This window comes from Capsicum annuum, chromosome 3 (assembly GCF_002878395.1).
Source record: "Capsicum annuum cultivar UCD-10X-F1 chromosome 3, UCD10Xv1.1, whole genome shotgun sequence".
Lineage (NCBI taxonomy): Eukaryota > Viridiplantae > Streptophyta > Magnoliopsida > Solanales > Solanaceae > Capsicum > Capsicum annuum.
In genome coordinates this window covers 6,887,863-6,905,760 of record NC_061113.1, presented here as the reverse complement: position 1 = coordinate 6,905,760, position 17,898 = coordinate 6,887,863, and the positions used below count along the sequence as shown (strand labels likewise).

At 34.9% G+C, this 17,898-nt stretch overlaps 1 protein-coding gene and 1 non-coding gene across 3 annotated transcripts; both read left to right on the top strand.

The window, feature by feature from the left end:
• Positions 1–880: 880 nt before the first annotated feature.
• On the top strand, positions 881–4,311 carry LOC107852934. Its single transcript, XR_007053351.1, has 2 exons — positions 881–983; positions 4,084–4,311. It is a non-coding gene; the product is annotated as an uncharacterized LOC107852934 (transcript).
• A 2,909-nt stretch (positions 4,312–7,220) lies between these two features.
• Positions 7,221–11,228, top strand: LOC107864519. 2 transcript variants are annotated; one of them, XM_047408975.1, is made up of 7 exons: positions 7,221–7,706; positions 8,357–8,423; positions 8,711–8,813; positions 8,919–9,011; positions 9,306–9,606; positions 9,671–10,290; positions 10,438–11,228. In XM_047408975.1, the coding sequence occupies exons 1-7, from the start codon at positions 7,466–7,468 to the stop codon at positions 11,077–11,079; spliced, it is 2,067 nt and encodes a 688-aa protein (XP_047264931.1). In that variant the 5' UTR covers positions 7,221–7,465; the 3' UTR covers positions 11,080–11,228. The 2 variants fall into 2 exon arrangements, with proteins under 2 accessions (XP_047264931.1, XP_047264932.1); XM_047408976.1 differs by having other exon boundaries at positions 7,398–7,706; positions 9,854–10,290.
• Positions 11,229–17,898: the final 6,670 nt, after the last annotated feature.

The following is a 17,898-nucleotide window of genomic DNA, read 5'->3' as shown; positions in this document are numbered from 1 at the left end:
CAATAAAGGTAAAAGTGTAATTGTGTTTTTAAATATTTACCAAATAAGGAAACATGAAATTCCTTTTGGAACGGACTAAAAAGGAAATGATGACACATAAAATGGAACTGAGGGAGTAAAATTTACACGTACCCAGTGTATACACTGAGTTAATACATGCATGTCATGTATTTGAATTTAGAATTCATGTTACTTGACCATGATTAATTAACATTTATTTTACTTAATTAATTACTTAATCACTATAAAGAGTATTAATTTACTATATACACCGAGTGCGTATAAGTTTTCACCTATTAATATATGCAGCATAACTATTTTTCATGACCCATCAATTAATGTTCTAACCATATTCTGCATGTTGTCTTTTAATTTGGGGTACATGGTTTTTGGTATAGATATAGGTACTATTCCACCAATCGAGACACATGCATCTAACGTATTTATATCTAACGATATTTCATAATGTGGTAATGAAACGTATAATATGTACAAATCTTTTCATTTTTTAAGTCGATCTGATCCATTCATTCATAGATCAGTTATTTACTCGATCAAGGACATTTCTAAAATATCAATATAATGGAGGGACAAATAGTCAAATTTTGAAAGAAATTATATTATGATGATAAAAAGATGTAGCATTCTCTAACAGTCGTTCACAACTTTATAATTACAACCTAAAAAGAATGAGATTTAGTGTTGGGTTAGTCATGTGAGGATCACGAGAAATGCTTAAATTAGGAATATTTGGAGGTAATCTTTAATTTGCTAAAAGCAATATTCTACGGGTCATGTAATTAATCCAACTGTTATACTAATTTAATAAGTAAGAATTAAAACTACTACCACCTATAAATTACTTATATTTGTCCTTTCCTAAACATCTACTATAATTATAGGAGTTGAGATCAGAGTCCTTTCTTTCATGGCTGAGAAAATTATATGGAGTGCTATATTCATTATCTTGCTTCTCCCTGTTGGTAAGTAAATGTTATTAATTTGATCTTTTTATTTAGCTAAAATGGTTCGATGGATCCCTGTACTATGTTGGTTTTGTAAGTAGGACACTTCTACTTATGTGTTGTCATCTGGACCCTTGAACCAATTAAAAAACAACATTTTAAACACTTTTTTGGCGAGTGTAACACACTCTCGCCATATCAACTTCCACGTCAGCTTCCACGTCATTTTAAATGCAAAATTAAATTTTATATCATTTTTTAAATGCCACATAAGACATTAAATATTAAAAAAATAAAAAATTTAAATTTAGAATTAAAAAAAAAATTGTCACCTTCTTCCTTTGCTACTTCTTCATATGAACATACACCATTTTTTCATCTCTATTACCACGCCAACCCACCCTCAAACACACACACCATTGTCAAGTTCATAAACACACAAAATTCTCTTACACATCATTTTTTTCAGAAAAAATTATTGATGTTCAACACCTTCATTCAGTAGTTGTACCACAGTGTATCCAACGAAATCAGCTTCATCAATCATCAAAATATCTTCTTGATGTTCAACATCCATTTTAGAAACCAAAAAAAATATTGAAACTTTGTTGTATCAAGAAGCAATTTTTATGGAGAAAAAAATTTGCTTATACCCAAATCTTAAATTCCTACAAGGAGCATGAATTTATCTTTCTATCATGTAATTTATCCTTCAATTGCTTATACCCAAGTCTTAAATTCCTACAGTGAACATGAATTTCTCTTTGAATCGGATTTATCAAATTTGGGTACTAGCAGAAGCCCAAAAACAGGTTTAAAAGTATGAATTCACAAGTATTAGTGGTTGGAGAAATTCCTACAACGAGATTGAAACTTTCTTATATCGAATTTATCGAATTTGGGTATTAGTTTTCAACTTCAACTCCATAAGTATTTAAAAAGTCGTCTTTATTCATTTTTACTTTACCCCATTTCAGAACCAGGCATGATTAGAGTTGAAAACTTATGGATAACCCTGTATCACACAAGAACAAAAATACAGAAGTTTCTCTGAAATTTCAGCCACTGCTAAAGCAGTTTATTCCACTAGACTCATGTACAAAGGCCAAGAAAGAAAATCATTTCTCTGTATTGAAGTTTAAGGTTTCAAAATCTTTAAGAATTTGTATAAAAAAGCTAAAGTGTCAAATGATTTTGGTAGTAAAAGCTTTGAATTTGATGAAATTGGGATGATCAACTCAGTTTATTATGGTTCTCCTGGTTTTATTGATGATAAAATGGAGGTTTTTTGTGATGGTAGAGAAGGATTAATGGAGGGTGATTGTAGGGAAAATGGTGAAAAAATCGAGTCTGATAGGAGATGAGGCTGTTAATGGCATTTTGGTGGTGGTGTAGTGGTTATCTTGGTCGAATTTTAGAGATGGTGGTCGGATCTATGCCGGAGCTATAATTCTGGCAAAAATCTTAAGGGTGTTGAAACGGAGGTTGTGGGTGGAGGGTGGGGGCAGTATTTTACTTTTTTTTTTAAAAAAAAAAATTTAGTGTTTTTTTAATTTTTAATACAATAAATATTTTTTAATTTAATCACGCGCTCAAAAAATGCGTGTTTACACGCGTTTTGCTACATCAGCAAATTAATGCCACATAAGCAAAAATGTGCTTAAAATGTTATTTTTTAGTGGGTTCAAGGGTTCAGATGACAAACATGTAAGCAGGAGTATCCATATTACAAAACGGACATAGTACAAGGATCCACTGAACCATTTTGCCTTTTATTTATTCATTTGATTATCATTTATTTTCTGAAGGGAAAAGACATCATTTCAACCCCAAACTATACCCGAAAAGTCGAAGTCACACCTAAACTATACTAGTGACCTATTACATACCTAAACTATAAAAAAAATGAAACCATTTACACCCTGTCAGGCTACCACCACTTGCATGAGGTGTAGTGTTTTACACGCGCTGCCACGTCAGCACCACGTCAGTAAAAAGTATCACTTTTTTATAGATAAGGTGTGTAATAGGTCACTTATATAATTTAGGTGTGGATTCGACTTTTCAACTATAGTTTGGGGTGGAAACGATGACTTTTCCCTTAATATTTTTAGCCGTTTACTTTTGTTATTAATAGGCTGGACGCGCCTAAAATATGTGTAACACACGCGCCTTAGAATGGGGGTTGCGGGGAGGTAATAATATCACTTTTTTATAGTTAAGGTGTGTAATAGGTCACTAGTATAGTTTAGGTGTGACTTAGACTTTTCGTGTATAGTTTAGGCTGAAAGCGATGCCTTTTCCCTTTTATAAACATAAAATTAAGGGAGAAGGACCAAAATGATCTGTTGGGCCAAAGTATTTCCACCAAAATAGCCCTTGAATTCAAATTTCAATTCTTAGCCATTATGATAATTGCACAACTTTCTTTGACTTTCCTTCTTTCTTTTTTAATTTTTTTTTTTTTTGGTGATTTTGTATTTTTATTTCGCCGCTCCCTTTTTTTTTTTTTAAAAAAAAACTTTCTATTAATTTTTAATTTTAGTAAACATCATCATGAACATGTACCCACAATTGACTTTCTTCTCCAATTAATCATGAACACCAATTAAATTTTTTTCATTTGCTCATTCATGCAACAACAACAACAATAACTCCAATTCGAATTGAGTTTTGTTTGAAATTGGGAGTGTTTTGAGGTTTCAGGCTAGGATTTTTTTTTGCGACTCTTTGTTTTTTTTTTTAAAAAAATATTTTCTTAATTGTATTATTGTAGAACAATAGAACACATATCTACATATATACAACATTATATAATAGTAATATAAATATTTTTATACAACAATGATATAGTTTCTATGTACATCATGTGCTACACACATTATAGACGAAAAAAAACATACACTATACCATATTGATACAATCATTCTACCATATCGATACAATTCCTATAACCATACTGATACACCCCCTATATCATATTGATAGTTATTTGGATACATGTTTTATACTATTGTTATACCATTTCTATACACATTTTATACATATACAGATTTTATACAACAATAAGGGACGGAGTTACATTGAATATTTGTAAATGCAAATTACTTGTTTCCAGGGACAGAGTTAGGGGGACTGAAGGGATTCATCCGAACCTCCTTAGCAGCGCCACAGTGCCAAGGAAAATGTGAGGAGTTTCAAGATTGTGATGAATTTTGTAAAAGAATTGGTTTTGAGTCTGGCAAATGTGTTCCACCCTTTGAGCAATTCTGTTGTTGTGATCCATAGAAGTAGTTTTTTTAATTGAATTTAACTGATAATTATTTTACATTATCAGTATATGCTATAGTTATTGGTCTTTTTTTTTTTTTACATTATCAGTATTTGCGATAGTTATTGATCTCTAATTTTTTTTTTTTTGTCTATTTCTTTTCGTCGATTGATATGCGCTTCGAGGTTCTGATCAATTAGTTTTGATTCGTGTCTTATAAGACGTATTAAAGAAAAAAGGATTTCGTATGACTAAAATTTTTTTCATTCTTAATATTCAAATTTAAAATTTCTGATTAAGGGTACCGTATTCATTCACACGCCATTCATTTAGATCTAGCAAGTGTTATATCAGGACATGCATGTTTAGATGTGATTTGTGTTATTTCACTTTCAACAATGAAATAAAATTTTGACGCAATTTGAATCTTTTAAGTTTATATTTTTCTCATAAAAATAAAAATCCCGTGAAAATTATTAAAAAAATTTCAATTCTTATAAAATATTATTAGATGAATAAGTCATAATTCATAAATAGAATATCGTAATATCCTAAGACAACATTCATATAAATCTTACCTATTAAATGGGAATGTCATGACAATATTCACAAATTATCGAGTCATTTTCAAACAGTGAAACATCTGTTGGTAAATATATTTTCAATAACACAAAAATTAATTGAAGAAGATAAGATGAAAGTTTGATAATCTGAGCGACGGACACAAAATTAAAGGTTTGACATGCGTAAAACACTTTCCTAAAAATAATATTTACTTTCCTTCTCTGTGAGATTACTGGGATTGTATGAAATTGATGGCACAATTGGAAGCAGTGCAGAAAGAGAAGGCAAGGATAAACAAAGGAAGTCATTTTTCTTTTTGTAAATAACAGAAAAATTACTTTATTTTTGTCATTTCACCTACAAAGTTACTAATTTCACTCGTGATGTTTTTAGTCATTTAGTTGATGTGATAATATTTTGTCGTTCCCAAAATCGCATAACATTATAGTCCTCTTGTACTAGAATAAAGTCCTCTTGATAGCTTTAACATTCATGATCTCTAATTAAAGGGATTTATTTTCGAGCCTGAAGTAGAGAGTTGTTTAATAGCTTCAATAAGCCTTTCGCTATGTTGCATATAAGGAAAATAAAAGAAGCAATTATCCATGAATTTAAATTTTAATCCTTTTATTTATTTATTTATTTATTTTAAACATTTTGTAGTTACTGTCTTAGTGTTATTATTTTCTTTTTGATGTCTTTTTTTTTTCTTTTTGTTTTTTTAACATTTTGTAGTTACTGTCTTAATGTTATTATTTTCTTTTTGATGTCTTTTGACTTTTTGTGCTTCTATCCATCAATGTCAACTGTGACTAACCTTTTGTCTTTCTAGAGAGTAGAGATTAATATACTACAATATTATTGTATCCAAGTTTGTCAACTAATCACAAAGAAAACAAGTTTACTTTAACAATAACGTAAATAAATTTGCTTATATTTGTAATTTATAGACTTTTATGGATAAACGGAGTGTATATAAATAAATAAAAATAAGATAAAGTAAAAAAAAAAAGAATTAAACCAGCATTTTTTATTAGTTAAATGAAAAATCGAATTATCAAGGAACAAAAAGTAATAACGAATATTTTATTAATTGTAGAAGTAATATGTTTCGAAACCGAATCGATAAAATATTAAATCGGATTGAAATGACTGACAAACACCTTTATTTATTTTTTATTCTTTAAAAAATATCTGTCAATATTATTCTTTCATGCAGTTTGATTTTAACGAAGCAAAATGTGAACATAGATTATTATTATATGCTGTAAAGCAATATAAAAAAATGTGGAAAAGATCGAAGAAGAGAGAAAACGGAAAAGAAAGAAAGACTTAGGATTCGTTTGGCCAGAGATTTCTCCAATAATTTTTGAAAAAAAATAAATTAACGAATAATATTTGATTATATAATTTATTGCTATTCTATAAATATTTTTGATAAATAATATAAAGGAATAAATTTTATTTTTTGAGAATTTTTAAAAGTAAAATATATTTTTCAAATACTATGATCAAATACATGATAATTTCATCTAAAAGTCACTAAGGGGTCGTTTGGTAGAGTGTATAAAAATAATGTTGAATAAAGTGTATTAGTAATGTTTGTATTATTAATGCAAGTATTAGTAATGCCGGTATTAGTTATGCATACATTATTTTTTATACGACATTTGGTTTGATGTATTAAAGATAATATATATTTTTATAATTTTTATAAAAAGATATTTATTTACCAAAATAACCTTACTTCCCCGTGCACTATCTTTTTATATTTTTTATGTAGTCACTCTTTTCCTTATTTTTTCCGCACAAATTAAGACTTTAGGTTGATTTTTCAGCGATGGCTCAATCATCTATTTTTCTCACAATTCTCCTCTTTTTTCAGTCATTTAGAAGCTGCTGTGTTCTTTGTTGTTGTAGTATTTTGATGTTATTTTTGAAAAATGGGAGGAGAGTAATTAAGGATATTAGAGGAGACAATTGCTTATTTTTTTTCCTCTTCCTATTTTCTACAGGAAAGTGGGGAGAGAAACCTGAAGATCAGGAAAAGCAATAGAACTTCCCTTCATCAACATGCTTCACATCAAGGCCGATGAACCAGAATCCACCACTCACATCATCATGAGCATGTGCAAAGTATTGATCTACAAAGTGGAATATTTTGAGGGGAACTAATGTCATTTAACAAGTTAATATATGTGTTTAGAAGCTTGATATTACTAATACATTGAAAATAATGTGTATTATTAATACATATCTCAATACATAATAGAGGATATAACTAATGCAAGTATTAATTATATATAGATTAAAAATGATACCTAACAATGTATTAATAATACACATTAATTAATACATACGTTATTTTATTCAATACACCCTACCAAACCACCTAATAATTGTAGTGAAACAGTAGCTTAATGAAATTGAACCACCTGGCCCTTCCTATCCCTTATCCCTATGTAAAGTATGAGACCCCACATGAAATTTAATTGTCTGGTCCTTCGAAAATTCTTTGTACACAGTCATCGGGACGCGGGGGCACGGGGGGGAGAGGGTGAGGGGGGTAGTGTATAAATATATGACATTCCAATAGAAATTTCTTATTCTTAGCTTAATGTTTTTGGTTGGTTAAGTTAGTGACTAGTAGTAGTAATTAACTAAGATGTTGGAGCAACATGAAGAAGTTGAGTTGGGTGAAATGGAGTTGGAAATTAATAGTAACATGGTTAATCCTTCGATAAGTTCACCTGCTTCAACTTGTTGGCAAATTCAGCAGGTATGGGAGCCTGATGATATGCTCCATTTTGATTGTTCTCCAATGGAGTACTTCCCTCTCTGGACTCACTCTTGGAGTCCTCCTCCTTGTCATCATCCTCATCATCATGATCATCATCAAGAATCTGGTTAGTAGCTCTCTTTTTACCCTTTAAATTTGATCCATATATTGTCTATCATTTCGGACCTGCGCATAGCGGAAGCTTTAATGCACAAGTCTCTTTCTTTTTTTAATCTGTGATTGTGTTTGTTTCACCTTAAAATTGGTTTCTATGATTGTATGGAAGTATAATTTCCCAATTTTGTGAAATTTTGAAAAGTGTATGTGGGGTGGTGGGGTGGTGGTGGGGGGCGGGGCAGTTGAGTTATGAATTCTCACTAGGGGATTTGTTTTAAAGATCTTTACAGTTTACACAAATAGTGGATTCATTGTTCACTCTTTCCATCCGGTATACATAGATTATACATGTTTATGTTACCCCGTCCCTTTCAATTTGTTTGGCCTCGTGTAGAAATGCAAGTTAAGGTTGCGGACAATAATACCCCGCGCATATCGGGAGCTTTAGTCCACTGGCTGCCTTATTTTGACTTCGCTCGGAGTTTAAGAAAGTAAAGAAAGACTTTTGTTTCTTGTGATTTTAAATTAAAGATATCTCAAATGTATCAAAATATTGTTTACTCTTACGGTCTTAAACATGTCACGTGAAAAATGATTAGAGAAATAAAGACTCAAATACCTTTTTGTACTGATCATAGAAATTTGATTGAAATTTGACAGCAAGAATGGAAAGGGCAAAATCTAAAGCTCATTTTGAACGGCTACTAGATGAAGCTATCGACAAAGCGTGAGTGCTTTACATTTGTGTTTTCCTAGTTTATGAACATCAGCAATTTACCCTGCTGTTTTATGCCTTATTGGATTGTCCCTTCTGAGATACAGGGCGTGTTTGGTATGAAGTAAAATGTTTTTCAAGTGTCTGTTTTCAACAATCGTGTGTTCTAGTTAATAAATCTTGGCCTACATTGGTCACTCTAAGAATGTTTTCTTTTCTAAGATTGGAGTTAAGAACCTGACGTAATTGTTATCTGATTTTCTTTCACTTCAACAACATTTGTGCTTCTCTTATTCTAGGGCGGAAGAATTTTTAAGGAAATTTTGGAAGGAACTTAGAGAGCAAAAAAATATCATTGATGTGAGGTTTGAAGAAAAGGCATATACTGCTGGTACGAGTCAGGTATGCAGTTGCTTCATACTGCTTATTAGCATGGATATTCTAATGTTTCCATCATTGGTCAGTTTTGTTACTTACGCTATTGTCAATATGAATTTTTGCTCCAAGGTGTCTCTGTCAATGCTGAGTATGGAGACAAAATCTGAAAATCCTGGCTGCCGCAAACCAGTGCAAATAGTAGATGAAAGCCCGAAATTCCAGGTATTATATAACACTCCATCTAGCTTGTTGCAGTAATTTTCTTTAATTTGCTTGATTGGGGCTGTCCATTGTGTATATTAATGTGACTGGTCTTAACACCATAACCTGTCAAAAAGTAATGGCGATTAGTTTATATAGTTAGGTCCTTGCAAATATATAGTAATCTTGAGATATGGATGTCATGGTTCAATCAGAACTCCTAGTGATTAACTTTGCACATTGAAAAACTTTTGTTACATTGAATAAGTGTTTACTGAAAGAGTGATTAACTGAACCACTGTAAACAAATCGCAGTGTATGCAGTTAGATGCAAAATCTCCAGCAGAAGAGTCTCCACTTCATATTGTACCAAGTCGGGGAGATTGTGCACTGCCTGTTCCATTTCAACAACGATCCATCACAGAACATGTAAACCTGAAGAGGAAAGTCGATACTGGTCCTTCAGGTCAGGACATTACCATCTTTGAATTATGCAACAAGCAGAAAATGAACAAGAAATACAAAAAGACTTGGAGAATTGGTGATTCAGTTAGTTTAGAGGATCTTAAAGAGCTGTTTGGCAAGAAACGTGAAGACGCTGCAGAAAGCCTTAACGGTAAGCTTCCTGTTGGAACTTCAGAATAAGCTTCTTTTCTAGTGTTTGCATCTTGTTTTTACAGTTAGTATCTCCACATTTAAGCGAATTTGTCGGGAACATGGAATCTCCCGGTGGCCGTCTTCCAAAATAAAGAGAGAAAGACTTTTACTCTCCAGTTTAAGCTGCAATGGAACTGACCGAGTAGCTGCTAACACACAAATGCGTATAACCAAAGGCCTAACTGCATTGGCATCAACCTTTTCAGTCAAATGCAATCAGCAGAAATCACGGAGTTCGAATTTATCAGTAAATGATGAAAATGGTACATCATCAAATGGCAATCTTCTAGAAAAGAATGAAAACAGTGACAGGGAAAACATTATGATTCAAGTGGAAGACTCAGCGAATCAAGAACTCGTGTACATACCACAGGAATTTGGGCCTGCCTGTGATAGTCTCATCCCTGATGTTCCCACCATACTGTCTCGGTTACCTCGAGAAAGAATGCCAGCTGAAGATGCTACACAATTAATATCTTCTGCACCTGGCCAACAGGGGGAACGTATTGCAAGACAAATAGATATGACTAGTGAGATTAGTCAATTGGAGAAACAACACTTGGGAGAGGAAAGGTTCAAATGTGATCTCTCTGTTGAAGACTCGTCATCATACGATTCCAGAAATGTTTCAGAGCCAATTCAGGTAAGCTTATAGAGTAAAATTACTCTCGTTTTTCTGCCATCATTTTCTGGGTTCTCTCCTTTTATCTGGAAGTGGATAAATTATACCATCTTTCCGGCTATGCTTCAAGGATAGTTGATGTATACGTTAAGCTCTACTTGTCATCAGGGTCATGCCATCGTGGATTCTACTCATATGGAAGTTCAACCTTTTCTTGAATCAGTATCAACTCAGCCATTAAACTCATTTTCCTGCCATGAGAACACCGCAAAGAACACAAAGCTGCTTTTCAACAATTTGATCATGTCAACTCTGGAAGATCTAATCGACCCTGAAAACGAAACTTCCATGACTAAAGCATTGCCCATCCTAGCAGACAACCTCTCTTTGTTCTCCGAAGAACAAGCCGAACAAATACTTGAACTCTCAGTCTATTTTCCTACTCTCGTGCATAGCTGGAGAGAATTTTCTCGATCCCAAACGTACAATCAAAAGTCCTTAGCTGAAACGGGGAAAATTAGAGATTTGGCGGAGACATCGGTGAAAGATGAAGAGAGTCTTAGTATCAGATACGAAGAACTCGAAAGAAAGGAACAGGAACTGATGGCACAATTGGAAGCAGTGCAGAAAGAGAAGGCAGGGATAGCTGAACAAAGGAGTGAAAAGTCCAAGCAGACCAAACACTTGGTTTCTTTGGCAGAAGAAAAAGCAGCTAGTAGTACCAAAGAGAAACACATGATAAAAATAGCCACCACCAAGCTGAACAACGTAGTTGATCAATGGACTAAAATACAATCTTTCTTTACCTAGATTTGCTAGTAAAACTCAATTAGGTTCCACAATATTTGTTATTTATTTCATAATGTTTCATCCTAGTAGTTGTACCAAGAAAGAACCTTTATTCAAGGTCCACAGCTATACAAATGTAACACCCCGAGTCTGTACTCTGGACGCTTCAAGATGCTAGCGAACCCGAAGGACCACCAGCTAACCCATGACTGGTACCTGCTGTGAGTACTGAATAATATTAACACTGTAATCATAATATAACTGAAATAAGTGCGGAAGTTAGGCTGTAAACGCCGTAAGATTCATAACTGAAAACCAATATGGAATACCAAAACATCTGTCTGAAAAATACTCTAGTCTGAAAGCCTCTAACTGTCTGAATGTGGAGTTGATGGGACAAACCCCCAACTAATTTCGGCTACTGAACTACTAATAAACTGTGGTCCTCGAAACTATGAGGACTCACCACTAAATCTGAATCTGCTGCTTAAAGATCCGGGCTACTAATCAAACCGACATTGTGGAAATCGAACCGAACCGAATTTATTTTGATTTGGCTACGATTGTCATTTTTGTCAATCCAAAAATAAAAAAACCAAACCGATATTAAACTTTCAAATCAAACAAACGAATGCCCAACCATATGCGTCAGTACTTTAAATGTACTGGTATGCTAAGTGAGGTAGGCTGATGCATGGGTTCATGTAAAACCCCGCAGGATCTTACGTTAATAATCAGCTCATTTAGCTCTTAAAAGCTCTTTAGAAGGTCCAACACTTAGATAATTTCAATGTTCAACACTTAGTCTCATTTTAAGCCTATGAACTTCGGGATTTATTTGATGACCTTTTAGGCCTCCATTTTTTGATTTTCAAGTTGCGTTGCGATGGGGCAAGGTGATAGTACATCCCGGGTGAGTTTCAAAATTTTTTGGATAGCATAAGGGCACGTTTGGGTGCCCAAAACAGTAGCAAAAGGCGATAGGCCCGCGTCGCCCAGGGTTTAGCACCGCTTCAGCCAGGGCGTCGCTCTGGGTAACCCGGCGGACTTGCGAGGCATCGCCCTGAGTACCCGGCGGACTTGCAAGGCGCCGCCCTGGCTATAGCCTTTTTGCCCAATTTTCAGCATTCCACCTTCGTGGTTTTAGAGGACTTTTTGGTCATTCTCCCATCCATATATAAGCTCTTTAACACGAAATTCAACTATTTGGAACCCAAAATATACTAGTTTCTCTCAATTTTCTCTCAAGAACAAGCTAGAATTTCAATTGGGGATTCAATTTCAAGAAAGTTTCCCCGTCAATCTTTGTAGAATCACGAACTAAGGTATGCATAGTGTTTATTCATGGATCCCTTTCATCCATGAAGCCCAAGAATCCACTTTTAAATGTTATATCGTGATATTTATGTGATGAATTGATTATGTTCATGTTGTTGTGGTTGTATGACTATCAAGATTGAATCTTTACCATGTTTTCATGAAACCATGTTAGTATAGGGTTGAAATCCATGCAATGGAGTTAAATGGTGAAATCGTATTGTACTTGATTGATTCTCATACCTATGCCCTAAATGGTGCATGCAAGGTGTTTGATGAAATGCCTAGTATCATAGAAATCATGAATAATGACTTACTTGTAGTTTATATGATAAATGCATGTCATTTACTCATGTTCAATATGACTTCCCTATAATTGATTATGCATTATGCTTGCTTGATAAAGTGTTCATGATATTAGACGTATGTAATTAAGCCATGATTATTTGATCACTTATCCATGTATAAGATTATGACAAACAAGTGCCTCCTGAAATAATCCCAACTATTGTATTATGGATTGTTTGTGTTGGTCATGTACTCAAGAAAATCATGCTTTGTCAGTTTCCTTCTATCGAGTCCTAGGGGTACTTGTACCCGAAAAATATAGTTGTGTGCCTAGAGACAGTGTCATGTTTTCACGATATCCTTAGTCAAGCCATGATCCATAGAACTCAGTCAGTCATGTGGCTCAGGAAGCTCAGTAATTCAGTAATCTCAAGTACTAGTTCGTCAGTCAACGGAACTCAGTTATCTTAGTCTATCCAGTTCAGTCACTCATGTTCAGTGTCCATCTAGGTGGGAGTAGAAATTAGCACCGAGTAAACCAAGGATGGGAACTCACCTGCCAGTAGAGGGTGTGATTCTTAGAAGTAATCCTTGCATTCCAGAACTACGTAGCCAGCGTAGGTTGAGATATCTACCTGCCAGTCGAAGGTTGATCAGGTGGCTTACCGGCCAGTAGAGGGTTCCCACCCTTCTCATTTTGAGTACCTGCCGGTAGAGGGTCTTCACATCTTGTCCTTACCAGTGGCGCGATATTGACACCCTTCTAATCAGGGCACAGAATGGACCCCAACTCAGCTATAATGCATTAATTGGGGCATGTCGGTTAGATGACTACTTCCCACAGTTTCAGTCACAGAATCAAGACTGTCAAATACAGTCGTTCAGTCTCAATAAAAGAACTCAGATAGTTCTTCAGATTTCAGGACTGTCAGATACGATCAACTCAGAATAGTACGAAACTCAGCTAGTTCCATCAAGAAACTAGAATGTCAGATACAGTCACTCAGTATCAGTTATATCAGTTATTAGAAATTCATGTTATCAGTACTCAGACTTAGTAATCATATTATCATGAACTCAGTTAGAGTTACTATGTATTCATGCATGTATTCTCACGTTCATGTTAGACAGTCAGTTAGTATTACTCATGCATGTGAACCCTTGCATCTAGCCTACCTCACATGCATTTCAGTACATTCAATCATACTGATACATTCACACTATAGTGTTTTATTCTATACCATAGGTTCAGATGCGTGAGCTCTAAATCCTCAGTAGCATTCTAGCATTCTGCAGTCAGAGTTAGTAGTGAGTCTTTATTCTCCGAGGACATGACTATTATTTTATCATTTTAGTATTCAGTTATTTCAATAGTCGGAGTTAATTGGGGATATGTCCCATCAACTCCTTATTCAGACAGTTAGAGGCTTTCCAGACTATCATGTTTTTAGATAGTTTATTTCAGTTGTTTTGGGTATTTGATACCCCACTCAGATGTTATGTTTATCAGTTTTATTATAGTATTGAACCTTATGGCCTATCAACCTTTATTTTTGCATTTATATACATATATTATGCAGTGCACCGGTACAGATATCATTCATGGGTTAGCTTGTGGTCTTTTGGGGTCATGAGCACCGTGTAGCATTCTGGGAACCAGGATCGGGGTGTTACAGTTCATATGCATGAACAATAACTGAATGAGTAAAATAAACATAATTGAATGAGAGTACATATAGGAATACATAAACTGTAACTGAGATCATGTTAACACTGGTTACTGAGTTTTGAATACTGATTAACGGATATTTGAGTTTACTGGTACTGTAATACTGATAGTTAAGTGAATGTATCTAACAGTTCTATTTCTGTAGAACTGACCTGAGTTCTATACTGAGTTGCACGACTGTATCTGACAGTTCTAATTTTGTAGAACTAAAATAAGTTCTATAATAAGACTAAAATTAAAATTGTAACTATGGGAGATAATCATCTAACCGATATGCCCCTTTCTGAATAGATTGGGGTCCAACCTGTAACCCCAGTTGAAAGGGTGTCAGTACCATGCCATGATTAAAGACAAGCTGTGAGTTAACCCTCTCTGATAGGAAGCTCTTTCGTCAACCCTCGCTGGCAGGAAAACTTATACGAGATGTATCAATCCTAGTCTGGCAGGAAGATATCTCAACTCACGCTGGCTACATAGTTCTATAATGCAGGTATTGCTACTAAGGGTCAAACCCTCTGCTAGCTTGAATGCCCCTATCCCTGAGGTCGCTCGGTGCTGAATCCTACTCCAAACTGAATAGACAATGGATTGAGTTCGAGTTCATACTAGGCTTGACTGAACTGTTACTGATCGTACTGTCTAACTGAACTGAACTAATTTTATTGAGTTCCATTAACAGATGGAGTACTTCTAAATTCTATTCACTGACAAAATACTACTGAGCTTTGTTGACTGGTAGAATACTACTGAGTTTTTGGTTAACTGACTGAGTTGGCTGAGTACTAAACTGAATACTGAGGCTATGACTGATTATTGAGTACTACTGTTTGTGACATTACTGAGACTATTCTGAAACTACTGTAGCTCTAAGGAACCGCTAAATTTTTGGGTATTGAATACCCCCAGGACTCGATAGTATGAAAAGTAAACATAGCATGACCTTAGAGGCAAAATAATACTTACTTCTAGCAATGCATTTAGTTAAACATTTTGTCAAACACTTGATGTACATAAACTTATGCATAAATAGAATCACATAGTAGCATGTCTTGCTTTCATTAGTCAATTCACATAAGCATTTTAACAAACACTTGGGAGATATAGGCTTGTACATATGCTAACATGTCATGATTTTTCTATTTAATTCACATGAGCAATTTATCAAACGTTTGGGGAACATTATCTATACACATGATACTAAACAACATGCAGTCATCATAATTTCAATTTCAAATTCACAATTTCAAGGGTTTAAACATGATTTCACATGATAATACACACATATTATTTAATTCCACATGAAACTTATAATAAACCATGTATTGGAAACCCAATTAACATTATGATCATGAATACACTCAAAATCCAACATGGAATTCTTGAAATCAATTAACTTTATGTTTAAAATAGTTTCTTGAACTCCAAGGGTGGAAGAAAACCCTTGGATGAACACTTCACATACCTTGGTACTTGAATTAGTGAAGGTTAATAGTGAGTTCTTGAATCTTGAATTAGAATCTCTAGGGTTTTGTTCTTGAGTAATTTTGAGAATAATAAACCATGTACTTGAATAAGTATGCGCCGCATTGCTTATCGCACACATTTTGGTATGTGCCGCATTGCTTATCATACACCTATTCCAGTAGCCATGTGCAATTGGTTAGGCGACCCACTCTACTTTGCAAAGCCATAACTCCTTGCTCGGGTGTCGGATTTTGATGAAATTTGTATCGTTGGAAAGCTAATTCGATTCTCTATAAGTTGGTGGTAGAAATATGTAGAAAAACCACATATTTATCAAGTTATTCTCATTTAAAGATGACCCTTGCGAATTCAAACACTAAAACTTGATGGATTTCGAAACTCTTAGCTTGTACTACCTTAAGTGACTCATATAACCACACTTAACACATCATAAGCTCTCTTATAACTAGGGTACTCTTGGTAATTCATGTGCCCAAATATGGCTTACAGAATTGGGGGTTTCATATGTACGAACAACGGTTCGCTTTCTAGCTTAGGAAAGTGTGGGGCATTACAATATCTCCCCCTTGGGGACATTCGTCCTCGAATAACTCTGGGTCTACTAAGATTAAAGAGAAAACGAAGGGTACACAATTGAAGTAACTTGCTAATCTTGCCTCTACTTCATTCTACATTTCGGACACAACAAGGAGTGCATGACTCATGAAATCATAGCTGAATAGTATAAAATAACTGCTGAACCACTGCAACTCTGCATAGAAAAAGAATGATTTAGAGCAGAATGGCACCTTCGGCTTGATCGGGGCTTGCGGAATACAGGTGCGGATACTTGGATCGCATATTCGTCTCGGTTTCCCAAGTTACACCTTCAACAGATTGGTTTCGCCACAACACCTTGACCAAGGGAACTTCTTTGTTCCTTAGTCTTCGGACTTGGTGATCTAAAATCTCAACAGGAACTTCCTCAAAAAAAAGACTATCTTGCACATCAGGGTTTTCTGAAGGATCTAGAACAACATAATCACCAACGTGTTTCATAAGCATGAATACATGGAAGATAGAGTGAACGGAAGATAACTCTGAAGGTAACTCAACCTCATACGCTACCTTACCAACACTGCTAAGAACTCTACAGGGGCCAACATAATGGGGACTAAGTATCCCTTCTTCCCGAATCTCTTTACTCCCTTCATAGGTGAAATCTTCAAATACACCAAGTCACCAACTTCAAATTCAAGGTATCTTCTCCTCACATCAGCATACAACTTCTGACGACTCTATGTGGTTTTCAATCTTTCTCTAATCACTTTGGCTTTTTCCATAGCCTTAAAGACCGAATCAGGACCACTCACGGCAGCTTCACCCACTTCAAACCAACCTATGGGTGACCTACATTTTCTCCCATACAAAGCCTCAAATAGAGCCATGCTAATGCTAGAGTAAAAACTGTTATTGTAAGCAAACTCTATCAACGATAAATGCTCATCCCAAATCCCCTTAAAGTCAAGAGCACACGCTCTCAACATATCCTCTAAGGTCTGGATGGTCCTCTCAGCCTGACCATCTGTCTGCGGATGGAAAGCAGAACTCAAATGCACTTGGGTACCAAGACCCTTCTGAAAAGCTCTCCAAAACTGCCAAGTAGACTGAGTATCCCTATCTGAAATAACGGACAAGGGAACTCCATACAATCTGATAAATTTCCAAATGTACAATCTAGCATAATCCTCAGCAGTATAAGAAGTATGCACAGGCAAGAAGTGCGCAGACTTAGTCAATCTATCCACAACAACCCAAATGGAATCATGATGGCATTGGGAAGGAGGTAAACCAATCACAAAATTCATGTTTATCTCTTCCCACTTCCAAGTGGGAATACCAAACTCCTACATCATACCACCAGGTCTTTGGTGTTCTACCTTAACCTATTGGCACATCGCACACTTAGCCACAAATGCTGCTATAACCTTCTTTATGCCACTCCACTAGTAGATTTCTCGAAAGTCACGGTACATCTTGGT